Source organism: Myxine glutinosa, chromosome 9, assembly GCF_964187855.1.
Source record: "Myxine glutinosa chromosome 9, kmMyxGlut1.1, whole genome shotgun sequence".
NCBI classification, from domain to species: domain Eukaryota; kingdom Metazoa; phylum Chordata; class Myxini; order Myxiniformes; family Myxinidae; genus Myxine; species Myxine glutinosa.
In genome coordinates this window covers 10061353-10073733 of record NC_136269.1, presented here as the reverse complement: position 1 = coordinate 10073733, position 12381 = coordinate 10061353, and the positions used below count along the sequence as shown (strand labels likewise).

Here is a 12381-nt window from a genome sequence, read left to right as displayed (position 1 = left end):
TTTGGTACGCAGCCAAAGAGCTTGGGAAGCCATGAAAACGCTGCGCGTTGTCCCGAGAATCGGCCAATCATGCTTCTGGACGAGCCGCAATTCAACATAGCTATCAGTAGAGCCCGCGTCGATCAAGGCGTTGACCATCTGTCCCTCAATCATGACTGGAATAACAGCGTTGGTTAACCCGGGTGGCCCTGTAGTTGTCGAAACATCCAGAGGTGGCGATCGAGCCATGCACGCGGGTCCGATGCCAGCTAGTGTCGAGCATGGCGCGGATCGCCCCGCAGGCGATGAAAGAGTTCCCGTCAAGGGCATGAGGCCCACCCGGGGAGATCCCAGTCAAGGGCGCGCAATGGCGCCTTGTAGGCTGCGAGTGGATCCTAGTCAAGCTCGTGTGGGATGCAGATTGTGCCCCCGGACTGTGCGAAAAGCACGGACAATGTCGGGCGAGTTTGAGAAATGACCTTTCTGTGAGCACGAATGGCACGTCGCTTCGCGCGCGCGGCAAACTGGTCTCAAATGATTTCGATTTCCACAATAATAGCACTTTGCAGTACCCCCGGCAGATGGGGTTGCGGCAGCAGCAGCGGTCATGCTTGGGCCCACAGCCTCGAGTGTCCGTCGTCCCCGATTCCAGCGGAGGTTCAGCATCCGCTCGCTCCGCTGCCGCAGCCCTCTCCGGTCGCTCACCGGTTAGCCCCGCAGTGAGGTACGGACGATCGTATGCCTCCGATTGTCTCCGCGCCTCGTCGTAAATGAGCGCAGATTTATGGGCAGTCTCAAGAGTTAGATCGGCAGTTTCTAGCAATCTTTGACGTATCATCGGTGAGTGTATTCCGGAAACAAATGCATCTCTCATTAAATCATCACAGACTTGTTCATGGGATCTAGGTTCACCTGTACAGTCCTTCGCTAAACGGCGGAGATCCTGAACGAAGTGATCGATGGATTCCAAGGGGTCCTGTCGTCGTGAGGAGAGCAGGTACCGGCTGTAAGACCGCACTTGGAGTCTTGATGTAAATTCGACGTAGTTCCGCGTCAGCAGTATCGTACGTGACGCACTGAGAAATGTACTGATAGACAGAATGGGACACGCGAGAGTTAAGCACTGCGAGCTTTGTCTCATCCGTGAGATCAGCTTGGGCTCCGAGGTAACTCCCAGCAGTCAAAGCGGTGCTGAGGCTGGGCAGCTGAGTCCGATGCTTGTGGATCCGCTCCGAAGATTGGGACGAGGATCAGCTTATGAGTCATCGTTGTCGATCAAGACAAGAGACTATTGATATTAATTGTTGTAAGAATCAGAGTTACAACATTGGCTCAGATCATGAGTTTAATATCAATCGAGCCCTAACAATACCTGTAAAGAGAACCAGCGAACATAATATCAATATTCAGCATACATCTGAACTAGTAATGAGTTTACAGATGAGCACAAGCCAGCCGTAACAAAGTGGCAGTACGTATCATCTATTTATGCACCAGCATAGCATATGGTAAATGTCTCAGGTATGATCATAGCGCTGAATGACCGAGTTCTTATAACGGTCGCGTAGCGGACAAAAGACGCATGACACCTGGGTTCAGACGTTAGACAGAATTTCATGACATGTACCACTTTGCTCACCCCGCTCAGCAGGGCATTTCCTCAGGAGGAGTTTCCTCCTCCCCGTGGATGCCAACCAATGTGGATTGTCAGCAATCTATCCTTTTTGAAATGGTGAGCATCAACCAAGAAAGCAGCACGTACCATTTTAAAGTCTTTGGTATGACTCAGCCGGGGTTTGAACCACTGACCTCCCAGACTTGCAGTGGATGCTCCAACTATTACACCACCGAGTCTGGTTGAATGAAACCTCATTTGGCAAAATGTAAATGTAGATCTGCAGGTGCAGTGCTTTGTTCTCATTAAATCTTAAATTATTACTTGTGAAAATCGATTTTTAAAGTATAGCGATTGGTCGTGTGCGTTTTTCTGTTTGTATATGTCAATCGGCTACAGGTCACAATTTTAAACAGATCTTCACGAAGCTTCACAACATGGAAGAGTTCGTCGTAAGGAAGAAGCCTATAGATTTTGAGGTTCAAAGGTGAAAAGGTCAACATAGGCCAAAAGTCAACATTTTTGGTCAAATTTCTAAAATCAATTTTCATCCGATTGACGTAAAGTAATTTTAAACTGCCTAAACTGCCTAAACTAAAACTGCGTAAAGTAAAGTAAAGTAATTCTCGAACCCTGGTGTTGGGCTAGCGGCTCGGGTGCCGGCTTAGGATCCTCGGATCCTGGGTTCGAATCTCGGTCGATCGCTGAATTAACGCCAGGGGGGTTGACTCAGCCTGTCATCCTTCCGAGGTCGGCTAATTGAGTACCAGTTCACTGGTAATTCCCTGTTTGTCGTTAAAGGCGGCAAAAAGGGTTGGCGTCAGGAAGGGCATCCGGCCGTAAAACATTGCTTCAAAAAGGGGACCGAAAAACAACAACAACAACCACGGTCCCCGAAAAAGGCCAACCCCCGCTTGCAGGGAAAAATGGCCTCTAAAGGTGGTTTTTTTTGGGGGGTTTTTTTTTTTTTTTTTTTTTTTTTGACAAAGTAATTTGTGGATAAATTTGAAGACTTGATGTGCAAATCCTTTAAAATTTCGAGCTCAACATTGGCCAAAGGTCAACAACATATTTTAGGTATTTCCCAAGTATCGTGCTATGCACGACATATTCCTTGTTTGTTTATTTATTTTTATGCTAAGGTACTAATTCTGTTTGAAGGGTAGATTGTCACGTCACCACCATGCCATACCCTTACCCTCCTGATGTTGTGATTGGGGAGTTATTTTGCACTCTGATCATTCTCGGCTACATTACTGTTTCTGTCAAAAATTATATTGAAGGAATGAGGTAAGCCTTGATTGATGCAATCATTTATACGTTAGGAGCCCCAAGTCAAAACAACACCGTTGTTTACAATTTCAAAACCACCTCACCTGAATTGCATCGTTGCCTTCTGAGCCACGTGAAGTGCTCATTCCAGACTCTGTTTGTTTCACCAGTTCCAGCCATGTTTCTTCCTCTACCTGTACTAGTCCGTGGGCTGAGTAGGGTTTACATGCACCCCCCCCCCCCCAACTTAACTTCCCGGGTATGTCCATGTACCCCCCACCCTAGGGGTTAGGAAAAACCATGTTAACAGAAAAAAAAACTCATTCCCAAGGTACCTCCCACGCATATTTTGATGTTACCCCCCCTGTGTCAGTGATTTCCGAAAATTAGGGGTAGGCGAAATTCAAATGGCCATAACTTTTTACCTAGTCATCCTATGGTTGCATATGACCCCTCAAAATGTTTGTCCTGGGACACTCTTTACAATGATGTGTTATATGCAAATGAGGTCACCAGAGGTCAAACTATGAGGGAATGAGTTTTTTTTCTGTTAACATGGTTTTTCCTAACCCCTAGGGTGGGGGGTACATGGACATACCCGGGAAGTTAAGTTGTGGGGGGGGGGGGGGGGTGCATGTAAACCCTACTCAGCCCACGGACTATACGGACGTCAATCTCCCAATCAAATCGTCAAGGAAAATCTCCCAATTGGCAATTAACTCAATTCCTTGCTGGAAAGTAAAACAACAAACGACGAAGGTTTAATTTTAAACTGTTTAATTAAAATGTTTGATCGACCCCAATCAATTTGATTTGTTTGTTCCTCCGTCATTTTCTATTTTAAACAGTTTGGATACCATATTCTGAGTTGTACGATTCTGGATAACTTTGACGTTTTTGATTTTGAGCTTTTTGTTTTGTTACTGTGATGCTTACATTTTACAAAATAGAATACAGTGCGATATTCTTTTCTGCCGTTAAGTTTGCAGCTACAGTTTCCTGTTTCAGCACGATGATTATTCATGCATCATCAACTGGGGATTCTTGTTCTCGATTGTTTCATGACTTGAACAAGACATGAAGTCGTTGTTGAAAAACAAGCATTTAATTTAATATTTTATTCCAAGCTTCTAAAAATAAAAATATTACACGTGGTTTGACAAAAACTTTAGCAGATCAAACTTTCATGTAATTGTTAACTTGTTTATCGACCGTATTTGTTTCGTATTTTAAAAGTGCGTATCGTTTTGTATTGTACTTGCCGACGCCTTTTCATGAATAAAGTGCTTTGGTGTTTTTTTTGTGTTTTTTTTTTGTTTTGTTTTTATATAACCACGTTTCAAACCGACTACCTTGCCAGGTGGTGGAGGATGGATACGAGTTTTTTGCCAAGCGACAGCTGGTGACCCTGTTCTCGGCTCCGAACTACTGTGGAGAGTTTGACAACGCAGGAGGCATGATGAGTGTTGATGAAACCCTTATGTGCTCTTTCCAGGTTTGCAATATTATTTTTCGATCTTCAAAACCTACAACTTAAACCACATGTGCTCCTCCCCTGCTTCCTGTTTTATGCTCAGATATGTTGGTTGATATTGTTATGTTTATGGGGGTAGGTGACGAATGGCCATAATGGAGATAGGAATGTAGAGGTTTTAGCATGGACCGTGGACGTGAAGAGAAGAATCTCTATGTTGTAAGTAGGGAACCTGTCAGGTTAAGAGTGTTTGCATGTCACCATAAGGGGCGTGGCTTTTGTGTTAAGTAGACAGGGTGTAAGAGTAATTCCCCAGTGTGTAATTGCCCTTGTGACTTTTCCTTTGTGGGTTTGTTTTTTTTACATGCACTCAGCCAGCCATACAATGGGCTCCATTCGCCCACAATGCCACGAGGGCCAACAAAAACCCAGCACATTTGCCAATGCAGACTAAACTCTGCCCCCGACGGCTCGTAACAGACAGATCACACCCCGAGCTTCATGATTGGTTAGGAGCAATGGGGTGATGTACAGCACTCGGGTGACTCGACAGTGTGACGTTGGACAGCTGGAAGGTTCGAGAGCGAGGAGTAAAGAGGAAGAATCCATTTTCTCGCTGTTGCTGGTGCTGGGCTGGCTTCATGGCAGATGGTCACTCTTATTGGTCACCCCGTTGAAGGAGGGGCTCTTGTTTGATGTTGTGGCCATGTTGTGCTTCAGAGAGAGAGAGAGCGAGAGAGAGAGAAAAGAAAAAAGAGAGAGAAAAGAAAAAAGAGAGAGAGAAAAGAAAGAAAGAAAGAGGGAGAGAGAGAGGGGGAGAGAGAGAGAGAGAGAATGAAGAGAAAAAAAGAGGGGGAAAAAAAAGGGAGAGAGAAAAAAAGAGAGAGAGAGAGAGAAGGAATGAGGAAAGAGAAAAAAAAAAAACGTCTTGCTGCCGCTTCATGGCTCGGGGTGCGCGCCTGATTGACCGGCGCCATTGTTTGGGTGCTTCGACGCGCGGTCCCCTCGTCAACCTAACTTACAAAAGTGCTCGTCAAGACCATAGCTGAGTGCCATAAAAAGGGGACATTTATTTTCTTTTACCTTTCCCCAGTGTGTATTTGTCAACATGGAGGGTCCCTCAAGTAGAACTATCGTTTTTACATTTTACTGTCTTGCATTTATTTAATCAAATCCTTTATTGTTGCATTTCATTTCTTTTATTGTGAATTTTCCTTGTCTCCTATCGGTGTTTATGGGTTTGAGGAATAAGCCCCGTGTGGTTGTCTGAGGTAAACACCCTTCCTGGTTTTCTTTGCCCGCGCGTGCCAAAAATAATACCGCCAAGTTTTGAACTACTGCCTCGGAGTTGACTGTTCGGCTCTCCGTCCAAGGCTGGTTTTCATCGAACGTGGACGTGACAATATTTTTCAGCAAGTTCAGTATTCTATAAATTGATGTAATGAGGGGCTGCTTTGTTCTGGTATGAGGTGAGCTGTAATAGGAGTGACGTTTTGCATTTGTTCCAGATTTTGAAGCCTTCTGAGAAGAAAGCAAAGTACCAGTACGGTGGCCTGAACTCGGGCCGCCCTGTGACCCCACCACGCTCAGCCGTACCGCCACCCAAGAAGCGATAGAAATGATGCAATAGCCTCGGAACCGAATGGTTATTAAATGTAGATCTTCACAAGACTTATTGTATGAGATACTAGGGTGTTACACATAAATGGTCACCAGGTACAGAAAGTAATTCCTGGTGGTCCCAACATCAAAGATTGGTCTCGTGTGTTTTTCATAATTATTGTTTTCATTTATGCCTTTGTCTTGCACTTACTGTTATTTCAACCAACCCCTGCTCCTCACCCCTGGCAATCAACCCCACCTGACCGTTCTTGCCCAAATCATGAAGGTCTCCTGTTGTGCAAAACACTCATCTGCTGATTACCATTGTGTGTCCAGCATCTGCCCAGATAACCTTGTTGCTGAAATTGACATAATCGGGGGTTTAGGTCGCTGTGTTGATTTCCTGTTGAAGGACTTTTTTTTTTTTTTTTTTCTCTTCCCTCCCCCCTCCCCCCCCCCCCCCCCCCCCCCCCCATAGACATGAACATGCGACTTGGCTCCAAATTATCAAATAACTTTTTCGATGCTCTTTTGGTATTCCTGCTTTCGGAGTGGGCATGCCTTTACTTTGGCCATTTGAATAACACCATCCTCGGCAGGTTGCGCTCGACACGAAAATCACGACACGAAAATCCGTCATGATATTCAGCGTTTTCAGCGACACGAAAATCCGTCATGATATTCAGCGTTTAGTCCCATCATGGTCCATCTTGGCAATACCGTTGCGTGCTCTGTGCAAAGTCTATTCTTCAAGGTATGAAGGCCATAAAAGGATTGATGAATTGTTGCATATTGAGCTTAATTATTTTTTAAATAATAATCAAGATAAAGTTGTATAAAAGTGCTTCTTTGCTTTGCCTGCTTGTGGTACTATGTGTTTGTTACTTGGACATGGAGTGAGAAGCAGAAAGAGAGAAGACCTGTACCTAAAATTAGCTTTTGTGTTGAGTGAGCTGCGGAAAGGGCATCTGTTTATCCATCAGGTAATTTGTCACATGATTGGCCTATCCTTCCTTCCTCTGCCCCCTCATACCTCCACTGTGTGCACGCCTTGCCCCCTCCCCCTGTACTCCCACTGCACGCACGCGCTGCCACCCTTCCCCGTACCCCCACTGCGTGCAGACATGCGATCAAGTACACTTTTTCAAGTGAATCCACCATTTATTCTTGAGTGCGGGAATTGCAAGCCTCGTCTAAGATTTTGAATCTCCTCCAATTGGGAGTTGATATGAAAGTTTGAAGACGTGCTTACGAGGTTGCCATGATGCATGTATTCCTTGGATTGTGTTTTTTGTGCTGCACTCGATTGTTTGAAATACAACATTCATATATGAACCAATCCAAAGCACGTTTGTGTCTCATCTGGTCCAGGCTTGGATTTGACAATACACACCTTTATCTGTTATTGTGGTTTAAATAACCATGGTGATGTAATATTCATCACTCTGTGGGATTTTTTTTTTATTCTAATATAATCACACCAATCTTGGCACATTTGGTTTAATTTGTCAAACCGTTGTGAAGAAAACTTGTGCGTAATCTGAGTGTTGTGTGTTTTCAATGTCGCGAGGATGGTGCGTAACTCACTCGGTACAATAATATTTAATTGCTAACTTGATGTCATTGCATCGGAATGAACAATTACGATTCGTCAGGGCTTTGCACCATATGTTATTTGGCATTTTATGGTGGGGTATGTATGTATGTATGTCCCCTCAAACGTATACCAATCAGAGCTGAGGATCTGGTCACATGACAGGGTGATGTGATTACGTCTGATGTCATTACGGTGGTATGGCGGCTGACTCTCCAAACTCCGGCATTTTGATTCCAATTTCGTTCAGGCCGAACATATCGTCGAACCTGTCATATATCACAATTGCTATGCTCTACCTTTACATTTTTCATTCAGTGTGAAACACAAACAAACCGATTGTTAAAATGACCATAAAATATCGAAAGCATCGGTGTTACGGGTCTTCCAACGACAGTACTTATAGGCCTTCGGCTTCATGCCTTCAGGGCTCACCTTCAGGCCGCTTCGGATAAATTAGCCAAGATTTCTTAATACAGTAGTATTGTTTTCGTAATAATACTAATAGCGTTAATACTAATAATATAGTAAATATAATCGTAACACTGCAATCCCTTTGTCGTTATTGCAAAGGTTATAGATTGAAGCGGTGTATGGTTGGTTAATTGTTGACTCGAAACATAGAATAAACTAATCCCGGGATTAGCCGGTATTGTGCATGCGTCTCGTGGTGAAAAGTCCTTAAGTTTTGCAGTTTTGTTTTTAGTTTATTTTCATTCATATTTAAATTTAGCAAACGAGGGAGTTTGAATGCTTCAATATGGATTCATAATGATTGCCCAGACATCTTGAGCTCCCTGTATTGCACGGTTCGGTGCTGGTGTTCTACCTTTGAGGCCTACGTGGTTCTGTCATGACCGACCCTCTGATGGTCTCAGTGCCGGCGAGGTGCACCCTCCCTCCCATGCCAGCATGGACTGTGTGCCCCTGTTTGTCAATGTGGCGGTTTTTGTGATGTTTGGGTTCATGACCTTTCGGGCCACTCTTGCAGTGGCCGGGAGGTTTCTGGAGGTGGGTTTCATCAGCGAGGTTTTGAGCAAGGATTGTGATGGAAGAATGCCTGAGAACTTGGCAGTCGTGAGTGGTGTCATTCTTGGCTCTGCATTTTGCCTTAGTGCCCGTGCTCCCTGGGCTGCTGGCTAGACGGGAACTGCCCTGGATTTCGACTGATTTGGCTCCTGGCTGCACACCTGGTTCCATTGCGCGCCTGACTCTCCGTTGCGCACCTGACTCTCCGTTGCGCGCCTGGATCTCAGTTGCGCGCCTGGATCTCCGTTGCGCACCTGGATCTCCGTTGCGCGCCTGGATCTCCGTTGCGCGCCTGGATCTCCGTTGCGCGCCTGGATCTCCGTTGCGCGCCTGGATCTCCGTTGCGCGCCTGGATCTCCGTTGCGCGCCTGGATCTCCGTTGCGCGCCTGGATCTCCGTTGCGCGCCTGGATCTCCGTTGCGCGCCTGGATCTCCGTTGCGCGCCTGGATCTCCGTTGCGCGCCTGGATCTCCGTTGCGCGCCTGGATCTCCGTTGCGCGCCTGGATCTCCGTTGCGCGCCTGGATCTCCGTTGCGCGCCTGGATCTCCGTTGCGCGCCTGGATCTCCGTTGCGCGCCTGGATCTCCGTTGCGCGCCTGGATCTCCGTTGCGCGCCTGGATCTCCGTTGCGCGCCTGGATCTCCGTTGCGCGCCTGGATCTCCGTTGCGCGCCTGGATCTCCGTTGCGCGCCTGGATCTCCGTTGCGCGCCTGGATCTCCGTTGCGCGCCTGGATCTCCGTTGCGCGCCTGGATCTCCGTTGCGCGCCTGGCTCTCCGTTGCGCGCCTGGCTCTCCGTTGCGCGCCTGGACCTCCGTTGAGATCATCGGTACACGATACACGATCGGTATTGCAAAGTTTCTACATTGAAGCGGTGTATGGTTGGTTCATGGTTGACTTGAAACAGAATAAACCAGTGTCTTGATGCAAAAATAATTTATTATTTGCTAAATGGTATCTGGTATCCCCACACAGGTCATACTATCCTCTTCAACTAAAGTATCAAACAAGCCCGGCTCAGCTGCTGTCTGTTGGACTTTCGGGCTTGTTTTTAAAGAAGTAGTACTTTTTAATTTGTTTTATTTTTTTGTAGATTTATTAGTCATTGCAATTTTTTTCATTTTATATTGTGAATCATTGACGATGCAGCTTCTGGCTGCGATGGTTTGATAAAGCCATGAATTGAAGCAACTTGTTTTCAAGCAACTGCAGATAAATTTTTTTTAAAGTTTTTAAACCCTCGCCACATGATTCAGAGTACCAAGAGTGGGTGGGGTGGATGAGAAAGATAACTGAAGACAAGATGGGTTAAATCTGTGCATAAGAGAGAGCAGGTTTCTGTGTAGGAATTCCTAAGCTGAATTATTATCAGAGGCGGTAGATATAGGAGACAAGTCCTGAAGCGTTATGGCTGCTTGTCGTCCCTGCCAGTTTCCTTGAGTGAAATGCCAGACTCGCTGGCGCTGAGGCTGTTCCCTGAGAATGGCCAGAGGAGCCCATTGAGGCAGGGGACGAGCAAGATACATTGGACAAACAAGACTCTTGGAACAAGATCACCCATTGGGTGGCTCTCTGCTATGGTATTAATAATCAAGATAAGAAGAAAAAGACATAAAATATCAAAGCCACCGTGGCTTTGATAATTTTGCTGTGCATAGTTAAAGGCCGTCAGTCGGCCATCTTTGGTCCGGTTACAAAACAAAATCTTCTGCATATGTAAACTCTCATGTATCGTCTTTGTGCCAAGTTTGAACAAAATCAGCCCATGCATATCGAGAAATGATGGAGGACATATAAGTGGCCGCCAGTCGACATGGATATTTAAGTAACCAAGTGGCCGCCAGTCGGCCATCTTGGATCTAATCCCGAAAAAAAATGACGTTAGACATCATTCGCTATCTGTGTGGTAAGTTTGAACAACCGCTAAATGCATGTCCGAGACATGGTTAAGGACGTGGTCAATATCAGTTTTTTGTTTTTTTTTGTTTGTTTTTTGTTAATACAACTGAAATGACTGCCAGTCTATAAGTCGGCCATCTATGATTATATCGCAAAATAAAGTGAGGTGCACGATATGCCATCATGTGCTGTGCTCTGTCAATATTGAACAAAATCAGACCATGCATGTTCAATAAATGGTTAGGAATGAAGGAGCAGCGCTCCTGCTTGAGACGGACGAAGTGACGGACAAGACACAAACTCGTCCGAGAAGATGTTTATTGTATAATCATCTCGGGAACTCTAAAAGCCCGTTTATCGGGTTTGCATATATATATCCAAACCAAAAAGCATACATCAGAACCAAAGCCCTGCCTCTCAGGCGAGGCACGCTTTGGTGGTCATGTGACCGACAGGTGCAAAGGATTATAACCTCGGCGCCGCGGTTTGGCCGCCGGTTACGTCACCGGCTTGGGCCAGGAGATTCTGTTGCTGGTCTCGAACTTTGGGGGACCCATGGGTCGCTACACACGCCCCCCCCCCCCCCCCAGAATCGACTTGGTCCAGGAAGGTCAACCTGAGGGGGGTCCGGATGACCCGACCGAAACCACCCCTGGCTGGTCGTGGGGGGGGGGTCCGGTGTGGGGGCGGGTGGCCAGACGGGGGGTGCAGTGGACGGGGGGTGGCCTCGCCGCGGTGGGAGCCAGCCGTGGCGGCTGGCCGACGTCCATGTGGGCCGGCTTGAGGCGGTCCACCGAAATCCGGTCCGCCCGGCCACCGATGCTGACGACGAAGGACTTGTTGTCCCATCCTAGGACCCGGAAGGGTCCGTCGTATGGTGGCCAGAGAGGCCCCCTGTGCGTGTCGTGGCGCACAAAGACGTACTCCGCCGTGCGGAGTGCTGGGGGGCGTAGGATTGGGGGTCGCCGTGGCGGGACGTGGGCACCGGGGCGAAACGGGCGGCCTCCTGGAAGTCCATGCGCTGGCGCGCGGTGGACCAGGGGCTGGTGGCGTCGCGGTGGACCAGGACTCGCCCGGGACGCGGAGGGCCTGGCCGTACACCAGCTCGGCGGTGGACGCCTGGAGGTCCTCCTTTGGAGCCGTGCGGAGGCCCAAAAGGACCCACGGGAGCCGGTCGGCCCAGCCTTCGTCCTGGAGGCCGGCCATGAGTGCGGCCTTCATGGAGCGGTGGAACCGCTCGCACAACCCGTTGGCCTGGGGGTGGTAGGCCGTGGTGCGGTGCAGGGTAACGCCCAACGTGCGGGCGACCGCGCCCCACAGTTCGGACGTGAACTGTGGGCCGCGGTCCGACAAGATGTCCGCCGGTGCGCCGAAACGCGCGACCCAGGTGGCGATGAACGCCTGGGCCACGTCGGCGGTGGTGGTGGTGGAGGCGAGGGGCACGGCCTCCGGCCACCTGGTGGTCCTGTCCACCATGGTAAGCAGGTGGGTGAACCCCTGCGATGGGGGCAGGGGACCCACCAGGTCCACGTCCACGTGGTCGAAACGTCGCTCGGGCACGGTGAAAGGAGCCAGCGGAGCCTGGGTGTGACGGTGGACCTTGGCCCGCTGGCAGGGTGTGCAGGCGTTGGCCCAGTCGCGGACATCCCGTCGCAACCCGTGCCAGACGAAACGTGCCGACACCAGCCTCTGGGACGCCTTCCGGCCCGGGTGTGAGTGGCCGTGGAGCGAAGCAAAAATGCGACGCCGCCAGGTGACCGGCACAACGGGGCGAGGTTGGCCTTGGGAGACGTCACAAAGCAGGACCGTGTCCGCGAAGGGGACGTCAGCCAAGCGGAGGCCTGTGTCCGCCACCCGGCGCGCCTGCACCGTGCCGTCGGTGGCCTGGTCCGTCGCCATCAGGGCGAAATCGACGCCG

General features: G+C 48.6%; 1 protein-coding gene across 1 annotated transcript in view; it reads left to right on the top strand.

Moving 5' to 3' along the window:
• The window catches only part of LOC137435653 (serine/threonine-protein phosphatase PP1-beta catalytic subunit), a 94868-nt gene extending 87587 nt beyond the window's left edge, over positions 1–7281 (top strand). Inside the window, exons 7-8 of the mRNA XM_068129595.2 lie at positions 4227–4361; positions 5849–7281. Coding sequence (XP_067985696.1) covers positions 4227–4361; positions 5849–5956 — 243 coding nt within the window. The 3' untranslated portion in view covers positions 5957–7281. The remainder of the gene's footprint in view (positions 1–4226; positions 4362–5848) is intronic.
• The last annotated feature ends 5100 nt before the right edge of the window (positions 7282–12381 follow it).